The 23470-nt window shown below is 37.9% G+C and overlaps 1 protein-coding gene across 1 annotated transcript in view; it reads left to right on the top strand.

Moving 5' to 3' along the window:
* Positions 1 to 22757, top strand: part of LOC140141174 (cholesterol transporter ABCA5-like) — a 202757-nt gene extending 180000 nt beyond the window's left edge. Inside the window, exons 21-35 of the mRNA XM_072162968.1 lie at positions 49 to 182; positions 1440 to 1694; positions 3483 to 3767; positions 5604 to 5741; positions 6845 to 6940; positions 7299 to 7390; positions 8631 to 8745; positions 9773 to 10000; positions 12665 to 12837; positions 13746 to 13821; positions 14958 to 15052; positions 17886 to 18002; positions 18413 to 18651; positions 20371 to 20426; positions 21818 to 22757. Coding sequence (XP_072019069.1) covers positions 49 to 182; positions 1440 to 1694; positions 3483 to 3767; positions 5604 to 5741; positions 6845 to 6940; positions 7299 to 7390; positions 8631 to 8745; positions 9773 to 10000; positions 12665 to 12837; positions 13746 to 13821; positions 14958 to 15052; positions 17886 to 18002; positions 18413 to 18651; positions 20371 to 20426; positions 21818 to 21988 — 2270 coding nt within the window. The 3' untranslated portion in view covers positions 21989 to 22757. The remainder of the gene's footprint in view (positions 1 to 48; positions 183 to 1439; positions 1695 to 3482; positions 3768 to 5603; positions 5742 to 6844; positions 6941 to 7298; positions 7391 to 8630; positions 8746 to 9772; positions 10001 to 12664; positions 12838 to 13745; positions 13822 to 14957; positions 15053 to 17885; positions 18003 to 18412; positions 18652 to 20370; positions 20427 to 21817) is intronic.
* Positions 22758 to 23470: the final 713 nt, after the last annotated feature.

Consider the following 23470-nt stretch of genomic DNA (forward strand, 5'->3'; position numbering starts at 1 on the left):
TATGAACTAAACATTGCTTTTTTCTTTTCTTTTTTAATGCATTTTTAGACCAGAATATCAGTGAACTGGTATCAGAATTCAGCAGCCTGGACATCAGTTCCGAACCACAAAGTAACTTGAGTGAGCTATTCTCTGTTGCACCTCATAGCGCTGCACTAGATGTGGTCAACATCGGAACAGGGGTATGTGGCCATTATAGGCAGAGACAAAGACATTGTTATAATGATGTAATGCTGGTTTATACTATATCTGCCACTTGCCGCTGAGCGGCATAACGCTTCATCATGCCGCTTGTACTTTTCTGCAAGCGGAGTGGCACACTGCTGAGCGGCAGCGGCATGACTCTGAAAGCCACTCTTGCCCACTCAGCACCACCCAAAATTGTATTTTGTTCTCATACGTCAGAGCGGCACCGCTCCGAGTTGACTTGAATTCAACTCCCAACGGTGCTGCCGCGGCGGCAAAGCAGTGGAGTGATCGATATATCGGCTTGAAGCTGGTCACTGCTAGCGTTTTTGGTGCGATTGCACAGTGAAGTAAAATCATCTTCAGAGCGGCATGGCAGGAAAGTATGAAACCAGCATAACACAACCTACGTTAATACTCTGCATGCTAGTTATAGCCTTCAACATAAAAAGTCCAAGTTTTGAGATATTTTTTCAAGATATCAAGATCTCAAAAACCACTGAACCAATACTAGGCTTGTTTGTACTCATTTCAATGCATTTTCCATGCGGATTCCAAATATGGTTATGAAAATTTACAATTCTAAAAATGTTGGATTAAAAAAAATGAGAGATGTCGTCTGCAGTCGACACCCGTGGAGAGCGTTAAAGCTATAATTGATGTTCAATCTTTTAAATGAGTTTGGTCAATTTTTTTCAAACCTGATTTTCTGGCATATTGGTGATGTTTACACATGTCTCTACTTGCACCTACATCATAAATATGATTTTAAATCCCCCCATAGAACACCACAGTTAAGGGGCTAAGATAGTGAGTTTTCATTCATTTTACCTCATTAGTTTGGCTTTAAATGATCAGAAAACTTTCCTGACAGTTGTTGCTATTAATGATATTCTATAATATTTGGACAAGAATAACCAAATTGAATTTTGAGAAAATGCACTCAAAAACACACAATTTGAGTGCCTTTCTGGAACATGTGCTTAAAAAATATCCAACAATGACTTTTCCGTACGTATGGATTATTTATATGCAGCAAATTTTATGCAAAATTATGCTTTGCCAATTTTAAAATATTTCATTTTTCTTAAATTTGTGATTCAAAGCTTTTAAACATTGACACACTAAAGGTACATATATTTTTGCGCAATGGTGTTTTTTTGATATTTTCTTGGAATTGTAAAATAAAATGTAGTGTGAAAATGCCCACTTTTCAGTTTTTATTTACTTGCAATGATCCTATTTAATTTCAGCTTCAATACACAGCATTGTACAACGATTCCACCGTCCACGCACTGCCAATAACGCTCAGCGTGATGAGCAACGCTTTCTATCGCCTCATGGATGGTCTGACACCGGATCAGCAAATCACCGCAACCAATCACCCATTGCCGGGTACTGATATCCAAGTAGGCTTCACCTCAGGGTTCTTCTTTGTGATTTTCTTCGGTATGGCAGTGATCGGTATCCCAGCAGGCTTTGCCATATTTGTCATCAGGGAGAGACAGGTATTAAAGTTGAAATCCATACACCCCCTATAGAAGACATGACCTTAATCTTTCACACAGGGAGTGTAATTTTCAAATGGAATTTCCCATTCAGGGTTGTCTGCTCCAAAATTGGTTATTCCAGTTGAAATCCATACACCCCTATGGAAGGCATGACCTTAATCTTTCACACAGGGAGTGTGATTTTCAAATGGAATTGGCCATTCAGGGTTGTCTGCTCCAAAATTGGTTATTCCAGCTGAAAACCATACACCCCAATATGGAAGACATGACCTTTTACGGTCATGTCTTAAAATCTTTCACACAGGGAGTGTAATTTTCAAATGGAATTGCCCATTCAAGGTTGACTGCTCCCAAATTGGTTATTCCAGTTGAAATCCATACACCCCCTATGGAAGACATGACCTTAACCTTTCACATAGGGAGTGTGATTTTCAAATGGAATTGCCCATTCTGGGTTGTCTGCTCCAAAATTGGTTATTCCAGTTGAAAACCATACACCCCAATATGGAATCTTTCACACAGGGAGTGTGATTTTCAAATGGAGTCATCCTCATTCAGGGTTGTCTTCTCCAAAATTGGTTATTCCAGTTGAAATCCATACACCCCCCTATATGGAAGACATCACCTTGTCTTAAAATCTTTCACACAGGAAGTGTGATTTTCAAATGGAGTTGCCCAATCAGGGCTGTCTGCTCTAAAATTAGTTATTCCAGTTGAAATCCATTATACACTCTCTATGGAAGGCATGACCTTAATCTTTTACGAAGGGAGTGGGATTTTCAGCTCATGTCTTCCACAGGGGGTTATATATTTCAACTGGAATAGCACAATCATGCCTTTCAATCATGTCTAGTATCAAAGGCTCAACGCTTCCTATGCACAGACCACATCTGAGCAGTGCCAGGAATATCTTTCTAAGGGGAAATGGGGGAGGACAAAAAGGCAGAAAGTGGATGGGGGCAAAAATCTGAACATTTCCTAAAATTGGGTAATTATGGCCCAAAATAGTAAGTTTTCAGTGATTTTTTTGTCCCGACTATGGGTCTTGTTACAAAGGCTTAACACTTTCTAGGTATAGCACACATATGGACAGTGGTGGTGCCAGGAATAGTTTCTTGGAGAAAAGAGAAATTTGGCAATTCAAAATTTCCGAAAATTGGGCAATAATGCCCCAAAAAAGTGGATTTCTTGGGATCTTTTTGTCTGATGGGGGGACAAAAACATTGGGGAGGTAATTATTTTAAAACCCCAGTATAAATGGTCGGTATCGTCTACAACTGGAGAGCATTTAGTCATCCAATTGTCTATTTTATTTGAAACCTATACTCCCTCTGTTGAAGACTTTAGCTTAATCTTCCTCAGGAGGAGTGTGGATTTCAGATAGAATAGCCCAATACAAGTCCCAAGTGTTAGTTTTCATTTGTCACTAACCCATGAGAACTACCTACCGATTGGCCAAAATGTATATTGTGTCCAATTTTGAACCAATCAAGGAGGGTATTAATAAGATCACCTGCAAATGCAAGTTTGACCATAAATAGTTTAAAGGCTTGTCATAATTGGCAATTGAAATGTGCATTTCAAGTTATCAACCAATCAGAAATGCTGTTAGATGACCAGTAGTGTCCAGGGGGTTAAGTGTTTATAATATCTGCAGCAAAGGTTACACCAAATCAAAAGTGGGGATGATATTTTTTAGGCCACCCTGTAATATCAGAAGAAGACCATCAATGCAAAATTATAGACTTTCATTATTTTTAATCTATTAAACATCTTATTTTCTAGATTAAAGTTGTGTCACAATTGCGTGTCTCCGGAGTTGAAATGTGGAGGTTCTGGTTGGCGCATTTTCTCATCGATATGTTCCAGTTTGCCCTCCCGTTCATAGTCGGTATCATCATCATCGCGGCCTTCAGGATGCCCTCTTTCACCCAGCCAGGTGCTATGTTCATGTTCATACTCTTCATGCTGATGTATATGCCTCTGACTACGATGTTTCATTACTGCGTATCGTTTGCGTTCAAAGATTACGAGACGGCGTCGGGTATTCTTCCAATCTTGATTCTGTATGTGAGTATACACGCCTTTACTTATCTATCGTACAAGTGATTTGAAGGTCGTGGGTTCAAATCCTATGCCGGCAGGGTCAGAATTTTTGTCCACTGTGCGGGAATCATTTTTGATTCTTGCAGAGTAAATTTGTGGGAATCATTCGATTCTTGCCAATCAACTTCTGTGTACACTACAAAAGTTTACAAGAATCAACTTCGGTTCACTCAAATCTGTTTACAAGAATCTTTACGAGAGTCGATTCTTGGATTCACAATGACAATCTGACCCTGCGCCAGCGTAAGTGTAAGTGCCCATCAGTGGCGTACCGTGGCCGCTCCTATCCCGGGGGCTGAAGAAAATTCAATTTTGCCGCCCCTTCCCCAACAAAATGGTTGACCCAATTGTTTTTTCGGTGGTTTGAAAAAGTGAAGAGCAAAAAAAACAAAAAAAACAAAAAAGGATTTTAGGCGCTAGCGCCCTAAAAGCAACACATTTTGATGTATAGTACCATTTTTTTCAAATTTTTTTAGTTGCTAATTCATTAGTTGCCTGCCCTGATTTTGCCGCCCCTTCTTCTTCCGCCGCCCCTTCGTTTTGGCCGCCTCCTGCTTTGACCCCTGGGGGCTGGCACCCCCAAAGCCCCCCAAAACATATGTGCATGCCCATGTCGTTAATAGTGTCCAGGTGTCTTAGTTGAAAGTCAAGTAATAAAGGTAATGGGCTAATCCTGTTAAAATCCATACACCCCATATGAAAGACATGATTTTACTCTGCCACTTAAGGGATCTAGAATGAGCGTTTATTGTGTTTCGACAGTATTTTTGTGGGACATGAGAGCACCTCAGACCTATCGAATTGCATTCTGAATATGAAGCATGTCTTTCTGATATCAAATAATTTTCATTTTTAAAATCACAATATAATACAAATTTTATGACAAATTATAAAAATTTGATATTTTTCAAATTTTGATATATAACAAACCTCGAAGTAAATTATATAAATCTAATGATATATTCTTAAAGTGTATGCAGCTGGGAGGAAAAGCCGACGGTCAATTGAAAATTTTGACCTTTCATATTGAAGATATGGATTTTTTCCCAAAAGACCTGATTTTTTTTGTGTTTTTGGGAAAAAAATCCATATCTTCAATACGAAAGTTCAAAATTTTCAATTGATCGTCGGATTTTCATCCCACCTACATACACTTTAAGAATATATCATCAGATTTATAAAGTTTACTTTGAGTACTGTTAAATATCAAAAATATCAATTTTTAATGATTTGCCATAAAATGTGTATTAAATTGCGAATTTCAAAAAATCAAAATTATTTGATATCAGAAGGATATCAAATCCTTCGTATTCAGAATGCAATTCGATATGTCTGATGTGCTCTAATGTCCCAAAATAAATACTGTCCAAACGTTCATACCCCAGCCCTTAAGGGGTGTAGATTTTAAATGGAGTTACTCATTCAGGTAAATCCATTTGAAAATGACACTCCCTGTGTGGAAGATTAAGGTCATGTCTTCCATAGGGGGTGTATGACTTTCAACTAGAATAGCCAACTGTATTTGATATGATTAATTTCACCCTTTCAAAAGAGGTTATCCACTTTACTCATGTGACTTCTAACAAAAGGCGCTAGCGCTGGTTCCCGTAGTATTCCTCATTCAAAAAAAATTCAGGGCACGACCTCAGAGTTACCTGCATGACTTTGGCAGGCTATTTTGAAATAGTGATGGTTGCACATGCAGGTACTTCTTTTGAAAGTCCTAAACAAGGTATAGCAGTCACTGAAGCAGCTTATAGAACACGGATAAACTCTAAATTTTTGATCTTTCCATGACAGGCTTGTTTGTTCATGCTGGCTCCACTCTTGCTCATGGATCTTCTGGTGTCGACAACTGTTGCTGGAATCATTCACCTGTTCATCTGCATAGTATTTCCACCGTATTCAGTCTTAGGCGCACTTTACTTCATTGATAAAGTAAGTAGAATTCCTTGGGGATCCCGCATCCCTGATCCAGACCAGGCGAGCTTTTTTTTGTATCTTTATTGAGGGATTTAAGGGATGAAATCAAAACTCGACCGCCGGTTACTGGCGGTTAAACTGCGTTCCATTGTTTAGAACAATAGAATCCGGCTCCAACTGGACGGAACCGGTGGGCGAGTTTTGATTCCATCCCTAAACTACTTCAGTGGCTCTAGCACCACTGCTGTCCAAGCAGGCCCTCGTGCATAAAGTAAAACGATATTTACCAGTTTTATACAGAATATATACAGTATAACATGATATTTACAAGATTATACAAAAACATGAATAAATATTCCATAAGTTTGCAGCTCTTGCAATGTACCTTTACCACTATTAGAATTGTATTTGGGTGTAATCAATGTGTTTGAAGAATGACTACATGTTTTGTGATCATGAGCATTATGCACAAAGTCAAACTGATTACATAAATATTTAAGACACATATTTTTGATATATTTGAAAGTAAAAATTTTCATGCGATTAGTGATTAGACCATCTATCACAAAGTTAGGTTGGTTTCTGTTATTTTACAAATCTGATTGTCTACTTTGTTCAGGGATTTTTTTATACCTCCATGTGAGGTATTATGTTTCCAGGTTGTCCATCTGTCCCGAGGTTGCGAGTGCAATTTTGGTAACTGGTAAGACATTTAGTGATGTGATTTGGGGACGTAATAACAATTAGCAGTCTTCAAATTCTATCAGGCTTTTGTTGGAAAAAAATATGCTAATTTGAATTGGTAGCTCATTTCCAAATTTTATTTTAATTGGAATTGAAATCGTCCAAGGCATTGTAGCCAAAGTTTTGCGTCAAGAATGGCGCAAACTGAGAACAGAATTCTAGTTTGTCATGATTCGATTTAAAGCCATGGCTGTGCAGCCCGATCCAGTTAACTTCATGTCGGGTTTGTAAGAATTCTATTGTGTACCGAGGCTGCATTTATGCATGTCCATAGCGCACCATTCTGTTAGTTTACTGCACTTTTTGTTACAGATTCCGCATGTCCCTGAAGACTAATCACTTTGCTAACCTTGTTTGGTTTTCATTGCATTTAGGTATATCAACAAGCACTAGTGTTTAACGTGGTTGACAAGCTGACCTTTGGAGATTATTTTACCATGGATTATTTTATTTTCCCAACGATCCTTGTGGTGAGTACATATTAGACAGGTAGTGAATACAATCATCAGGACCACTATATTGCGTACTTTTGGTAAATTATGCTTTACAACATGGAAAAACAGTGGCATGATCGACGGAAATTATATAATTAAACATAATTTTTCACCAGGTTCGCCGTCGCAAATAATAAAGGAGAGAAGTAGAAAAAGTGATCCTGCCTGGGAATCGAACCCAGTACCTCAGGTTTACGAGACCTGTGCCTTAACCACTCTGCCACGGGAGCTTCATGATCAGGTTGGTTAAATTCATACCAATGAATAATGAATATGCAACATTAGAGTAATGAATATGCATAATAAGGATTTATATTTTCTATTCTTTACACAGATGATCATACCAATGATTGGTTATTTCTTCATGCTACGATATCTGGAGATCCGCAGCAAAGGGGGTGATACCAGAGACACATGCCCCGGAGGGTAAGAGTCATGTTAAAGATTCTGGAGCACTACTCCCTGTTCCAAAAAAATACAGCACTAATTATTTTGGGATCAAAAATATTATTTTGTTTTGCCAAATGAAACATAGCTAAATCCTAATCCTTTAATTAGTTCTAACTTGCAAAAAAAGTCAATTTTTATTATTTGACCAATTTTTGGAAATAAGGGCCAAAAACATTTTTAGGGTGTTTTTCGTAAGCTGTGACAATTAATCAAGCCCACAGACTTGTACTAAGTCTACTTTCAGGTAATGCACTCTTATCTTTTTTTAAACATGTTAAAACAAAAGATGTTAAAACATCTTTTATAAACAATTATCAATATTAACCTATAATATTAAATTTATGAGCAAAGTCATGCCCTACTTGCATGGTTCCGCCATTATACACTATGTACAGGGATTGAACCAGTCATATAACATTCTATGTAAGGTTACGTAATTGCTTCCTTTCATGTATGCTGCCAGTTTGAGGCTTTCCCTGTGCATAACGTAGCGAATAGCGTATACTAAAAATTTTGAATCTTAGACTGAAATTGTCAGAAATCATGCAAAATTGCATGTTTTTGGGTCATTTCCCTGATATTGCAAAACTATTCAAATTTTACTTTTATTGCTAGTTAGAACTTTCATTTTGCTAAACAGGGCAATATTGTTTTAATCCAAAAAAAATTAGTGTTGTAATGTACAGCTGAAACTGTAGGTCATAACCCTTTTTGGGAATGTGGGGCATTTTAAAAAGTGTTGTGAGCAAAACCCTTACGAAAGAATATTATAAAGCTAGCCTTATAAATATAAATATCAATGAAACCGACTCTAAATCACGTTTTCAAACATCTGATGAGCAGACAATGCTAGACTTTGATCAAAACTGAGTGTCATGGAAATGGGCTATTCTATTACACTACCCCTGTGGAAGAATTTGGAAATACCTTCCTCAGAGGGAGTATGTTTTTCAAATGTAATTGGTCAGGGTTTATCATTTTGAAACCCTTCCTCCCCCTGTATTATGGCTTAAAATATATCTTCCACAAATGGAGTGAGTATTTCTAATGGAAGTTACCAAACTGTCTTTTCTATTTGAAACTTATACTGTTATACTGCTAAATCTTCCACAGGGGTAGTGTGGATTTTAAACGGAATATAACCCAATGTCACTCGACAAATAAGCAAAATCTGGGTCTAATCTTTTCCTTTATTCCATTTTTCTCGGTATTTCAGGTCAGCGAGGAAGCCAATGAGAGCATCCAAAGTGAACAACGATAAAATAGAGGGTGAGGATTCAGATGTGATAGCAGAGAGAGTCAAAGTACAGCAGATCTTTGAAGAGGATAAGGTGAGATCATTGGGCTGTTCCTGTTGAAATCTATACACCCCCTATGAAAGACATGACCTTAATGTTCCACACAGGGAGTGTGAATTTCAAATGGGGTTACCTGAATGGGTGACCCAATTTAGAATCTATACACTCCTCGGGTTGGAAAGTAAGGTCATGTCCTGCATAGGGATGTATGGATGTCAACTGGTATAGGCCAGTTTGATAAATAGATTTCTCCAAAACATGAAGTAAATCAAACATATGAATCAAACTAAACACAGCCAAATTAGAAAGTCGGCAGTAGTTCCATCCCTTAATCAGAGTCTGATGAGTTTATGGCAAAATATAATCATTTTCTATACACTTTCCTTCGGAGGTTGATACCAAATTTGATATCAAAAGTCATTGTGAGCATAGGAACCGTTGTTTGGAAATCCGTGCAATTTTTAAAATGACATAGGGAGTTGTATCACGCGGTGGAGCTAGCGTGAGTGCCAATAATTACGCCGCCTGAATAGGACGGCAGGTTAATCGATTATAAACCACCTCTTCTCAACATCTACACACATCTGAGAGGTCTAATTTCATTGTAATTAAAGGTTTGCCCATGCATGTCAAAATGCAAATCAAATACCTCTTTTAATTGTGCGCAGGCAAGTGTACAATGATTCCTGTACGTATACGGGTTGCTTCGGGCCGCATAATAAGCTGACACCATGCATTGGATTTCGCATGGTCAAATCGTAATTTGTCATTTATAAAATTGCACAAATTTCCAAACAAGGGTTCCTATGCTCATGATGATTAAACTTTTGATATCAAATTTGGTATCAACCGTCGACGGAAAGTGTATAGAAAGTTATTATATAAATTATTTTGCCATAAACTCATCAGACTCTGATTAAATGAGGATGGAACTAGTGGCGACTTTTTAATTTGGCTGTGTTTAGTATATGCCCCACAGTACACAGCAAAGTGAAGGAGAATATATATTTAGTGCTACTTTTCTTGCAGTTGATCATGTCTGTTTGTTTACTTTATATAGAATTGTTCAGTGGCCATCGACTCTTTACGTCGAGAATTTGTCAAGCGAATTGAAAGCGGTGGATGTTGTCAGAAACAGACCGTAGAAGAGAAAACCAAAGTTGCCGTTCGTAATCTGTCGTTTGCTGTCAATCAAGGTGAAGTGATGGGATTGCTCGGACCAAACGGTGCGGGTAAAACAACAGCGCTTAATACGGTTATCGCTGAACATGAACCTACTAAAGGACAGGTAAGCTTTTTAGAAATTTGGAAATGTGCCTTCCTCTTTCATGTTTCATACATAACAATCCTTGATACTGTTATTATCAGATGGCATTAGCGCCAATCTGGCTTGAAATGTGGGGGGGGGGGACAATCAGCCTGAATTGTCAAAAACTGGCTGAAAAGAACAAAAATGGACCATTTTGCCTAAAGCGGGGGGACACATCCCCCCAGTATTCACGCCTAGACTAATTCCAATCAGCCGTCTACACTTCGCATGTACTGTGTATGCTTCAGAGTGACGACTGATTATCTTACAGCCAATATCATGACGGACTTCTGAAAACTATTCAATGCGACTTCAGTTGTGCGCCAGAAGCGATTGACTAGCGGCGCCAGCAGATCGCGTCGCTGTACCGCTACCGCCTGTGACAAGATCGCGCTCTGAACTTCTAAAACAACAAACTCGGTCAAAAGGTCAATTTGGACACAACTGCAAGATGCTCTATGCCACAGGAATCCTGTTGCAAAATCTGTCACTTTTTTTCCACGTAGTTTTCTCAGTCGTCAATCCAGACGGTTGACGACTGAGGGCAGCAGTCTAATTCACGCCCATGTCAGATGGGCATAAGCCAGAGAAGATATCTTACACTTCCCACAATGCATTTTTGCATGCATGTCTTCACAGTAGGCTTGGGCGATAGCTAAAAACAATTGATTTCATAAATTCTATTTTAAATCCATTATTTTCAATGTATTGTGTGACTAATAGATTGAGCATCATTGTTGCATAGCGCTCATTCTACAAAATCCGGTGCCAATCCACTATAAAAATTGAAAAAATAAAAGCTGTTCAAAATGACCTGCTTTTTGTGTTTTTTAAGAGTAAATGTATCACTACTTTCAGATGTAAAAAATTGCCAACACCACTTGCATATTTTTCTTTCAGGAAGTCATGATGTTTTTAACACTAAAACTCAATGTAATGTGAGCTACGCTATCGACTACAAAATGGGCTGGTTTTACTCAATCCAAGGTCATAAAAAGCAAACTAAAGATCACTTGAGTGAAATGTAAAACAGATTTCACCATTTCATAGAAGTTTTGAAGATGCGTAAATGAGTGTGTAACATAGTTCACAGTAACGTAGTTCACTGGTTTTTAATGTTTTTAATGTGATTTGCGAACGTTAGAACGTTATGTCGGTTAATTCTAATATAAATGGGGTTCGACCACTGGTAGCTTTCACATATTATTAGGAAGTACATGTAATACAAGTGCATACTATAGAATCCTGGTAACGTAGCTCACCAATCTTAACATGGTCGGTCGAAATTTCAATGTTTACAACATTTCTATGCCAAAATGCTACAGCATCACAATTTTTACTGTGATTTTTAAAACCTATGAGTGTTTCCTTTCAAAACCGCAAATTACATTGATACCTCTGTTTTACTTCTTTCCAATAACGTGTGTTAAAAAGGGTAACGAGCTCACAGCATTTTGGTGGAAAGTGCAATTTATTTTAGAATTACACAAAGATGTTTTAATCACTAAAAAATAATGTTGATAAACAATATGATGGTGCGTTATCGTAATTAAAAAACAACAAATATGTAAAGAAATCGCATTTATTCAAAGAAAATATTCAGGGTTAGATGTGACACTTGAGCAGTGGAAACGCATTTTTAGCGATTTTTGAGCCTTTGCAAGGGTTAATCAGGCTGAAGAAAGCATTTAAAGTATGGAAAACTATATATGTCCATGTAGCTCTCGTTGAGTTCTACCAGAAAAACAACACATTTGATGCCCTAAATGCTCGACAAAGTGTTTGTGGACCAAAGAATGGAAAAAAGGCTATTGGCACCGGATTTTGTAGAATGAGCGATAGAATCCCTTTATTAAACATTACTGTACATTTGAAGTGGAGAAAGATGTGTTTATAACAGTTGTTTCACTTGTTATTCTGGTTATAGTTTCAGCTAATAATCACCTTTCAGGATGCAACTATTTTAAAAACCACAGATCAGTTGAAAACATTGCTTAAAAAATCCATTTGCTTAGAAAAACAATCATAAAAAAAATAAAATTAATATGTGCATCTTCCTCTGACCTGGGGCAGTTTCAGGCCAAAAGTTGTCTTAATTTAGGAAATTTTGGCCCCACCTTACTTTGTTTAGAAATGAAGCATAATTATATCCAAATGTCATATTGAGATGAACATTTTGCTAATCTGTTGAACCTTTCTCTGTAATTTAATAGATCCGAGTAGCTGGCCATGACATCACATCATCACTGAATGAAGCATTTGAAGCTATGGGATACTGTCCACAAGTAGACCCCTTATCCAGACGTCACCTTGAGAGAACATGTTGCTAATCTGTGGACCCTTTTTCTGTTATAGATCCGAGTAGCTGGCCATGACATCACATCCTCACTGAATGAGGCATTTGAAGCTATGGGATACTGTCCACAAGTAGACCCCTTATATCCAGACGTCACCTTGAGAGAACATTTTGCTAATCTGTGGACCCTTTTTCTGTTATAGATCCGAGTAGCTGGCCATGACATCACATCATCACTGAATGAGGCATTTGAAGCTATGGGATACTGTCCTCAAGTAGACCCCTTATATCCAGACGTCACCTTGAGAGAACATTTTGCTAATCTGTTGAACCTTTTTCTGTTATAGATCCGAGTAGCTGGACATGACATCACATCATCACTGAATGAGGCATTTGAAGCTATGGGATACTGTCCTCAAGTAGACCCCTTATATCCAGACGTCACCTTGAGAGAACACCTAGAGGTGTATGCAGCAATCAAGGGAATACATGCATCGGATATAAAGAATGTCACAGAACAGTGAGTGTAATTCCACATAGGGCTATTCCATTCAAAACCCACACTCCCTCTGTGGAAGATTTAGCTAAAGTCTGCCACAGAGGGAGTATGGGTTTTGAATAGAATAGACAATTGGGTAACTTCTATTTGAAATACTCACTCCAGTTGTGGAAGATAAGGGAAAAGCCATAATACAGGGGGAGTATGGGTTTCAAAATTATTTACCCTGACTAATTACATTTGAAAAACATACTCCCCCTGGGGAAGATATTTCCAAAATCTTCCACAGGGGTAGTGTGGATTTCAGCTGGAATAGCCACATTACCTACATGACCAGTCTTACTTATGGCTGTGAATCCTGATGGGGTGCAGTGCAAAAGTTCCAAGATCCTTCCATGTGCCAACGTAAACAGACATGAAGGGAAGAGTCAAATCTCGGGTTTAAGCAACATGTACTTTGTTTCTTCACTCTGAACAAGCAGTGCACACAAAATTGTTGACCCAAATTTTTCCCATCCAAACCCCGTCGTGTGCTGCCCACCTAAGATGTAACTTAACTTAGATTAACTTACTTTATTTATAATGCGCAAGAACAGCGAAAAAGATCAAATACAGAAAACAAAAGCAACAATATTGTGGAAAAAGATATGTCTTGAGCATAGTTTTAAATGATTCTAGAGTAGCAGCATTTCTGATACGAACTGGTAAGGTGTTCCACAAACGTGGAGCTGCCACAGAAAAGGCTCCAGCACCAGCACCCTTCTTGGAAAGAGGCACCAAGATGGAAATACCGGCCATAATAAGCCCCTACTGGCTACACCACTGGTGTCAAACCTCATTCAAGAATAATGACTATTAAAAAAAGGATGCTGGAATTTATCTTTTTGGTAATTTTTTGATAATAAAATCTTTGTTCCTTTTTGTCACAGGTACATGGAAGCATTATACATTTCAGAACATGCTGACAAGAGATCTCAACACTTGTCTGGGGGAACAAAGAGAAAGGTGAGTTGTTGTTTTTCTTTTTGTTTGTTTTTTGTAATTATTTGAACCAAGTAATTATTAGAATTAAATGATTGCATGGGAATGAACTTTTTCTGTTGGGGTTGTTCCATCCATTGCACTTACCCACTTCTCACGTCTGTCAAAGGGACACCTTTGCGAAATCCCTTTTGGTTTGTACAAGTCAATTTGTTCAGCACTGAAAATGCCAATATGACTTGTCTTTGGTAATTATTTAATTACTTCCCTAATAAGAAATCAAATTTTTGGAATTGTTTCATCAAGAGCTATTTATTTTATGACATATTTTGTGATTTTCCCCCATTGAGTGCAAATATGTACCCTTCATGTCTGAGGGGGTGAGATGGAGCAGCCAAATCTCGGCAAAAGCAACCAATGGGAAGAAGCGATCTATCACAAGTGATGTCATGGCAGACATGTCCTTATTTTCATTTAAAAAAATTAATTTTGAAATTCTTTTTTTCATGGTATTTGACTGTGGGACTAAGTGGACCTTCAAATCCGTGGAAGTACTTATTAAAAAGAGGTGTATTTAATCAATAATTAACTTGTATAATCCCTATTCAATCTTGTGTTAAGTAGGAATTTTGCCCTATTTTGGCTAAAAACATGCTGTTATTGGGGTTAAAAGCAAGATGCATAGGGCAATTTTGGGGGCCCTGGACCTGGGCCCATCTGGCCAATGGTAAATCCGGCCCTGCTTTTAACACCTCCATCAGCCCTTATTTAATTTTCGCTTTAGTGGTCGGCCCCTGAAACTTTTATGTCCTAGCAACATCGGAACAAAATATGTTAGTCCCCCTCTATATTTTAATGTATCCGCATTATACGTAAACCAAAACTTGGCCACTGACTATTATAGTGCACATGCTTTCCTCGGCACGTGAGTTATGGGCCTTCAAATTTTGGGCTGGCCCAAAAAGGTAAATCCCGCCCTGGTTAAAAGGGTCCGTACTGCTCCTTGTCCATGGGCCCCTGATGCTCTTGCTACGCCCCTGGTTGGGCTCACCCTGTAGTAAGTCCCACACTTTTGAGGCAATAGTTTCTCCTCCATATGAAGTGACTGAATACCTATAAATACCTATCAATGTAATTATGTTTTCATTCTTTTTCTTCAGTTATGTTTTGCCATGAGCATGCTGGGAGATCCACAGGTGGTACTTATGGATGAACCTTCTACAGGGATGGACCCCAAGTCAAAGAGATTCCTGTGGTAAGAGTTTACAATTAATGTAGCCACACTAAAAGATAGGAATTAGGGTTAGGATTCAGGATTAGGATTAGTCATTGTTTTCAGCTGCCCCTTGAGCATGCTATGTGACCTTCAAGTGGTACTTACAGGGATAGCCCCTAAGTCAAAGAAATTCCTGTGGTAAGATACATGTGTAAGAGTTTACCATGACTGTAGCCACACAAAGAGATAAGGGTTTGGATGTAGCATTAGGATTAGTCATTGTTTTCAACTGCCCTTTGCCATGAGCATGCTAGGAGACCCTCAGGTGGTACTGATGGATGAACCTTCTACAGGGATGGACCCCAAGTCAAAGAAATTCCTGTGGTAAGATACATGTGTAAGAGTTTACCATGACTGTAGCCACACAAAGAGATAAGGGTTTGGATGTAGCATTAGGATTAGTCATTGTTTTCAACTGCCCTTTGCCATGAGCATGCTAGGAGACCCTCAGGTGGTACTGATGGATGAACCTTCTACAGGGATGGACCCCAAGTCAAAGAGATTCCTGTGGTAAGATGTGTGTGCAAGAATTTGCCATGACTGCAGCCATTGTGAGAGATAAGAATTAGGGTTAGGATTTAGGAGTGGGATTAGTCATTGTTTTCGTATGCCTTTTGCCATCGGTATGCTAGGAGACCCTCAGGTTGTGCTATCGGATGAACCTTCTACAGGTATGGACCCCAAGTCAAAGAGATTCCTGTGGTAAGATACACATGCAAGAGTTTATAATTACTGTAGCCACACTAAGAGATTAGAATTAGGGTTATGTTTTAGGATTAGTCTTTTTTTGTCAGATGTGTTTTGCTATTAGCATGCTTGGTGACCCTTAGGGGGTAATTTTGGATAAACCTTCTACATGGATGAACCCTAAGGCTACAAGAGATTCCTCTGATAGATATACATGCAGGGTGGACTAGAAAAGACAACTTATGTTTGATTTGGTAGAACTTTAGTTTTAGGTATGTGCCCATCCACCACAAACTGGTCGTAAAGTCAGCATTTTCCATTTTGAGATACAATCAAAAACAGTATATGGATTTCTATGTAAAGTATATTAGGAATTTGACCTTTGATGAACCATAACTTCACTTCCAGATGTCCGATGAAGGGTCAAAACCACTAAAAACGAGCAATTCGGATTTCCAAAAATGGGAAAAATAAAATGCTATTCTAGTCATGTTTACACATATAAAATCAGAGACAACATTTCGAATTCTGACCCAGACAAATATGAGCACGTAATATTGTGAACTTTTTTATTTATGGCACTTACAAGTAACCTAGCGACATTTACTGCTGTAACGTACGTTACCATGGTTTGTAAGACTCAGCAGTGTTTTTGTCAGTGAGGGAAGCGCATTACTAATGATCAGTTTTCACTATTTGAAATGGATGTTTGAACAGTGCTTCCTTCAACCCAAAAGACTTATTTCACCCTTACCATTGGGATCCCGGAGTAAGTGTGAATTTGAACACAGGAGATGTGGAATAAGTAATCTATATCCATCTTACATAATTTAGACTATTATCTGGTACTCAGAGAATCTTATGCAAGTATTGGATCTAAAAGTTTCTTGTTTAATGTGTTTGACATAATACCATCAAATAATTTCCATAATGGTTCCTCATATTGCATTGTGTCACTGTTAAGAATGGTAACGTATGTTACAAATCGTTTACATACTCATAGAACTCAAAAAAATAAAAATGTTGTACATTGCTAGTCGTGCAAGGGGGCGCTAGACGGACTAAATATTACATGCAGGCGGAGTCTGTTGTGATTTTCTTAAATTTGATCATGGTTGTACAAATACTGGTAACGTATGTTTCGGTAACGGATGTTTCATTTAAACTTCTAAAATTTCCACATGTTCTGTTAATGATAGCAGTGCAACAAAATTGTTTCATTTTTATCAGGGTATCACGTGCTAATGTTTACTACCTACCAGGTATATATTCTACCGTTTGATTTTCAGAAAATTGGTAACATAGGTTACTTTCCTTAACCATACGGTGATAGATCATGGTACTTTGTCTTGCTTTTCTCTAAAATGGATGCCCGCATTACGTTTTCAGTCATGAATTTTATTTCCACGCTATTAATTTGACATTATAAAGGCAAAACATGATACCTTAATTGATAAAAAGGTTATCAAGGGTTAGATAACATGTCAATGTAACGTAGGTTACACGGAGTATTGCGACAAATTTCAATTGTAAATAAATCATCTTTTATAATTTAGGGATGGCGTTTTCCTTTTTTTCTTGCAGGAATACACTATAAAGTACATTTTAATACTTTTTCAAGGCATATTCATTGTGTTCCTTTTAAGCACATTACACAAATATGTGAAGTTCTTGATTTGCGACATAGGGGTTTTGACCACTCAGCCAACTTCGAAACAAAGATAACAAAATCTTGGTTTGCATCATTTTGGCCCAGTATGCTCAATGACATATATACGTACATGTATACTGAGCAAAATTTCCAGTAGGACTTCCCATCGGGCTATTCCATTTAAAATCCACACTACCCCTGTGGAAGATTCTGGAAATAGAGGGTATTCAATACTATGTCACTCATGACAGAGTCATCTCATTTAAATAAATTTCTGTCCTCCATAAGGTAACACGGGGGAATTTGCATGATAATGCAATAAAGCAGGTGATAAGTATGAATGGTTGTGGAATGGAACTAGAGACCTGTCCCTCAGTCATCTTAAGCTATCTTAGAACTGTCCTCCAACATGGCTGCCATTTCAATTGTTATACCATTCTGGTTGGTTTATTGCATACACTTTATATCTTGCAGGAACACTATATCAGCAAGTTTTCAAGATAAGAGAGGTGCTATTCTAACAACTCATTCAATGGAGGAAGCTGATGCCGTCTGTTCCAGAGTGGGAATCATGGTGTTGGGACAACTCAAGTAAGTAAAGGATAAGCCATTCAAATACATGTAGCTAATTTATATACTGTCAATATATAATTGGAATGACACGTATAATGCCTTATTTTGTCAGACAAAATAAGGCATCATACATGAAATTACAATTTATATATTGACAGTATATAAATTAGCTACATGTATTTGAATGGGGCTTCAACTTTGTCAATACTGCTGCTTTCTTGCCAAATTTTTTTGCCAAATTTGTCATTTCAAAAATACCAAATGATAATTTGAATGACTTATCCTTCACTTTTAAGCAATTTATAAACAATTTTATTTTTTTTACACTTTCGCTGGGATCACTGAATGGGACTTGTCTAGTTTGAGCGAAAATCACTCTATTGAAAATTGTCACTTATACAGTACTTGTCTCATATTTTGTCCTAAAGGTGCCTTGGAACCACACAGCATCTGAAAGACAAATATGGCGGCGGTTACGTCCTGGAGGTTAAACTCCAGCTGCATGGGCAAGGTGCACTTGAAGAAAGAATTGAGGCCTTACACAACTACGTGAGGAGTATTTTACATGACGCAGAAGTCTCTGAGAATTTTGGGGAGAGGATTACATACAAAATACCCAAGAAGTCTGTTGCTTCATTGTCAACTGTGTTTGCAGCAATGGAGAAAGGTAGGATATAAGTTGTGCCTCTTTTTTTTATTTTGCTTTCATATTTTGGTGCACTTAATGTGTTGCTCATATGTGATGTGTCATGTCAAAAGGAGACTCTTTTGGGCAGGTTATCAAAGGTTTTTACATATCTTAAATATAGAGATATTTTGCTCCACAACGCTGTTTTTCCCAATGAAATCGGACAAGCGAAGATATTGAGTTCGTAAGTTATGGTATTATGAAATTGTAAATTGAGATATTGGCCTTTTAAGAATATTATTGACAATATTGAGAGTAGGAATTACCTTGAAAAATGTCTCAAAAAATACAAGATGCCAGTTATATATTCCGGTCTGAAACTATCAGACAATATTTTAAACATTAATAACATCACAAATTTGCAACAAACCCAAATTGTGAAAAAATCACCCGGGCAGATATTTGGCTATTTCTCCATTTTACGATCCTGCCCTTTTGATGTCATGACACGTCACATATGTCCTGCCAAAGCACCTAAGGTAATTAGCCTTTGGTGCCCCATACCTTGGTGCCCTTTAAATGTGTAACTTTGGATGGTTACCATAGTGCCCTAGCATGCTATGGGAGCCTTCCACAGAATTAAAGAAGGAGAATCGAGACTTCCTATACCACCACATATGATCACGCCGTCAGCTATGTGAGAAAATTAGGGGTATTCTTTGCTGACGGTGGGCGGAGGAACGAAAACAATTCTGCTTCTCATCTGAGTGCGTCTCTCAAATGCGCCCATCATGCACCCACGAATGCATCGAGGGAAACCAAATACCCCCAATTTTTGCTCCATGCCTGTATCAAGATGGCGGTCAAGTCCCGATTCTCCTTCGATTCTGTGGTGCCTTCACAACACGAACCTTTGGTCCCTGTAATATGTAAAACTTTTTTTGAACAGTGCTGAATTAAGTATCATAATTTGTAACAAATCAGTAATTTCCAATTTCCACTTATATAATAGGGCCTATTCCTAGTTTATACCAAATACAAACTTTATACCTAGATTTTCCTTATAGTGATATATGTAGGCCTTCTAATAGGTCTACTCTTTTCTAATACAGAAAAGACATCCATTTTAATGAAATCAAAACCACTCATGCTTAATTTTCATAGTAGAACATGATTTCTTTCACTAAATGTTAACATAGGCCTACACAATGTCATTTTTTTTTAAATCTGTCACTAAAAATGGACCAAATTGCCAATGTCAAAAAGTTAGGCATGTTAGTCCTAAGTTGTAAAGCTATGCAGATTTATTTTTCTGCTGTGAACAAATATACCAAAATACTAGGTGATCTTAAAATTAAGCTGAACAAAATGTAGCTGATGAGGTTAATAAAAAGATCAACTAAGTTTTGATTATAATTAATCGAAACACATCCTACTATGGCTTTCTATAGTTTCTCAAAAATAGAGAAACTCAAGTGTCTTTTCTATTTTGGAATAAATGGCCTTTTTAGTTGCAATTTCTTCACAGCCACCCATATTACAACCTCTATACGCATTTTTCGCATAGCAAAAACATAGCTTCTTTTTACCTAAAACTTAGCAATTAATTTCATGAAGGTAAAATATATAGCTCTAGCCTACCAATCTATTATCGAAAAAATTTAGGCCTACCGATATCTGAACATTAGATTGCGTAATTCTATCACTCCCCTCACCGTATTAAAATGTTATACTATTTTACTTCTGTTTATTTTTCAGGTAAAGACACACTAGGTGTAGAAGAATACAGCTTCAGCCAGTCAACACTTGAGCAGGTAAGCAGCATCATGAGAACTACCTGCAGATTGGCCAAAATGAATAATGTGTCCAATTTTGAACCAATCAAGGAGGGTGTTCATAATATCATCTGCAAATGCAAGGTTGACCATAAGTAGTTGAAAGCCTAGTCATAATTGGCAATTGAAATGAGCATTTCAAGTTATCAACCAATCAGAAATGGTGTTTAAATGACCAGTAGTGTCCAGGGGGTTAACCAGGCGGTAAATTTTATATATCAAAGAACGACCACCGATTAGGAAACAATGTTGTATTGGTGTAACAGTCGCAGTCATGCCTCTCCTCTTCTCCACAAGTTGTGTTTTGCCCAAAGATCCCAATTAAGAGTCTTTTCCAGACATTCAAACCCTTCCCTACTTATTTACCTGGTTGCATTTCTTCGTATTTTTAACCTCTGACCCACAAAACTTCATATGCACTTTGCTCTGACTCGGCTGTCACATTCGAAGTGCCTAATTCCAAAAAACAAGCTGGCGATCAAGCCACTTTTTTAACTGCAGGGCCACGCCTCGAGAACGAATCACCCACCACCATCAATGGTCAAGACAGTATCGCCACTTTCAAGAACCTTCTTAAGACCCACCTCTTTCTTACTGTGTAGCTCTTTTCCTTTTCTTGTCTTTTCTCTTGAAGGGTTATGTCTACTCTGTCAAAGGCGCTTTATAACTCTCATTATTAAATGTTTAACAGAGAAAAAACGAAGGTAGTTGGATGGGGATTATATATATTTTTGAGGGGTGGAAGAGGAGTTGATATGAAGACTGAAAATGTTGGTGCTGGTTCATCTACCATGTCTACATCGATCAGACTATAAAAAAGTCTATCCCATGACTGATAGAATAAGCAGGCATGGAAATTTTCAGCATTTTTCAATCAAATTCACTGATAATGGTAAAAAACATGGTTTTCATGGTTATGTACATCAAAATAGTCAATATTGGGCTATTCCATTTAAAATTCATACTACCCCTGTGGAAGATTTAGCCATTAAACATCTTCCATAGAGGGAGTATAAGTTTGGAATAGAATAGATAAGTTGGTAACTTCCATTTGAAATAATCACTCCAGGTGTGGAAGATATAGGCAAAGCCATAATACAGAGGGAGTATGGGTTTCAAAATGATCAACTGTGACCAATTACATTGGTGAGAAAAATATACTCCCACTGTGGAAGCTATTTCCAAAATCTTCCACAGGGGTAGTGTGGATTTTAAATGGAATAGCCCATTTTAGGTTTTAATAAGCTTAATTTTACAACTACATTTGACATCCTCGTTTCTGTACATGTTCTCCTTTTTTTACTCCTAATTTGGTGATCTCTTGTTTCCATTAATTTATTCTTGAACTGATTTCTGTTGATTACACACAGGTATTTATTGAGTTTGCCCGGATACAAGAAGAAAGTGATGAGATTGACGAAGCAGATAAGCACATGATAGGAAGGACAAAAAGACCGGAGTATGATAGGTCTGTCAGTGTAAGGAGTTTACCACGACCTCAGAGCGAGCTGAATGGGGGCGCTAGTTCTGAACCATGTTAATGAAGGATCTCTTAAATTAGCTGGCTCGTATATCATACCAAGATATTAAGTAGATCCATTAAATAAGAGTTTTGGAACAAACCGTTTTAATTTTCTGGGAATTTAATCCACAGATTTAATCACAATATTTCGGCCCTAGGCCTTTATCAAGTGTGAGCTGCGATCCGCGTACCTGAAAACAACCAAAGAAAAGATTGTTGCGTGAAGCATGTGCGTTTCACGCACATTACATTAATACCAAGATATTAATGTATTCAAGTAATTTGTACAATGAATTCTTACAGTAGAAATTTCATTTGAATAAACACAACTAAATTGAACTACCAACAGCTGTACGCGATCTGACCGCGATCATATCTGTGCGTATTTCAAAATACAATGCGAATGCACGACCTTCCATACAAAAATACTGACCAATCACAAGTGAGTTGGCATGGTTGGATTCACTACAACGTCACACACTCACAGGTGTTCATCACACAGTGTAGGTGGACAATCGTCACACTGTCAGCAGTTGTGTTCATTTAGTTGAAATTTCCACTATAGTACAAGGATATTTAATATAAAGGCCAGTTGGTCCATCAGATTTGTAACTTTTATTTCATAGCCAAAACATTAATTAAAAAGTCAGAATAGATATGATGTGGAGTACCATAAAGATTCGCTTCATGCAGGGCTGTCAACTTTTTGGAATTGCTTGGCGTGAGACAGAGGCGTACCGGGATTTGCGGACTCCAATGTTCATTTTGTACCATGATTATTTGAGCCACGGCGCCGAGAATGTGAAAAGGGGGGGGGTAGGAGCGTGAGATTGTACTCATTTTCCAACTTTTTCCGTGAGATGTACTACCTAGGCATGAGATTATACTACCTTGGCGTGAGACCGTGAGAAAGTGACCCAATGCGTGAGACTCACGGCCAATACGTGAGAGTTGACAGCCCTGTTCATGGCGCACTTGGGCTGCTTTTGCAAATGGAGAGCTCCCTCCTCTGAAATCCCAACAAGAATTAATGTTCTGTGCCCTTATTTACTTGTGGGAATTTTACGGGAGGGCACTTTTAGGTTGTTTCTGAAATTCCACTTATGTCAAGGGAGCCCATAGCACCATTAGGCATTTCTCTTCAGTACTATTGCATTTTTATTTTAAAACAGAAACTGTTTAAAAAACTTTCCAGGATGTCAGAAATTTTGAAAGAAGAAAAAAGTTTCAGAAATTTCCAAATTTAGGGTCTGTATTCTTTTGTACTGCTATTTTTCCAGATTTTCAAGATAAGAGTCGGTCAGAACAAGCTAACATTTTTTTGGCCAGTTATTTGTCTCAATATTCGAGTGCAAACACCGCTAGGTCGTGCTTCCCTCCAACCCACCTTAAAGTGAAAGTCCCACTTTTGGTTCAAGTTCCTTGGGGAATAAGTCAAGGTTAAAATCTATCCATGTAAATTCTGTTCTGTCTGTCATCACAGTAACAGGTGTATATGTCA

The sequence above is a fragment of the Amphiura filiformis genome, chromosome 19, assembly GCF_039555335.1.
Source record: "Amphiura filiformis chromosome 19, Afil_fr2py, whole genome shotgun sequence".
Lineage (NCBI taxonomy): Eukaryota > Metazoa > Echinodermata > Ophiuroidea > Amphilepidida > Amphiuridae > Amphiura > Amphiura filiformis.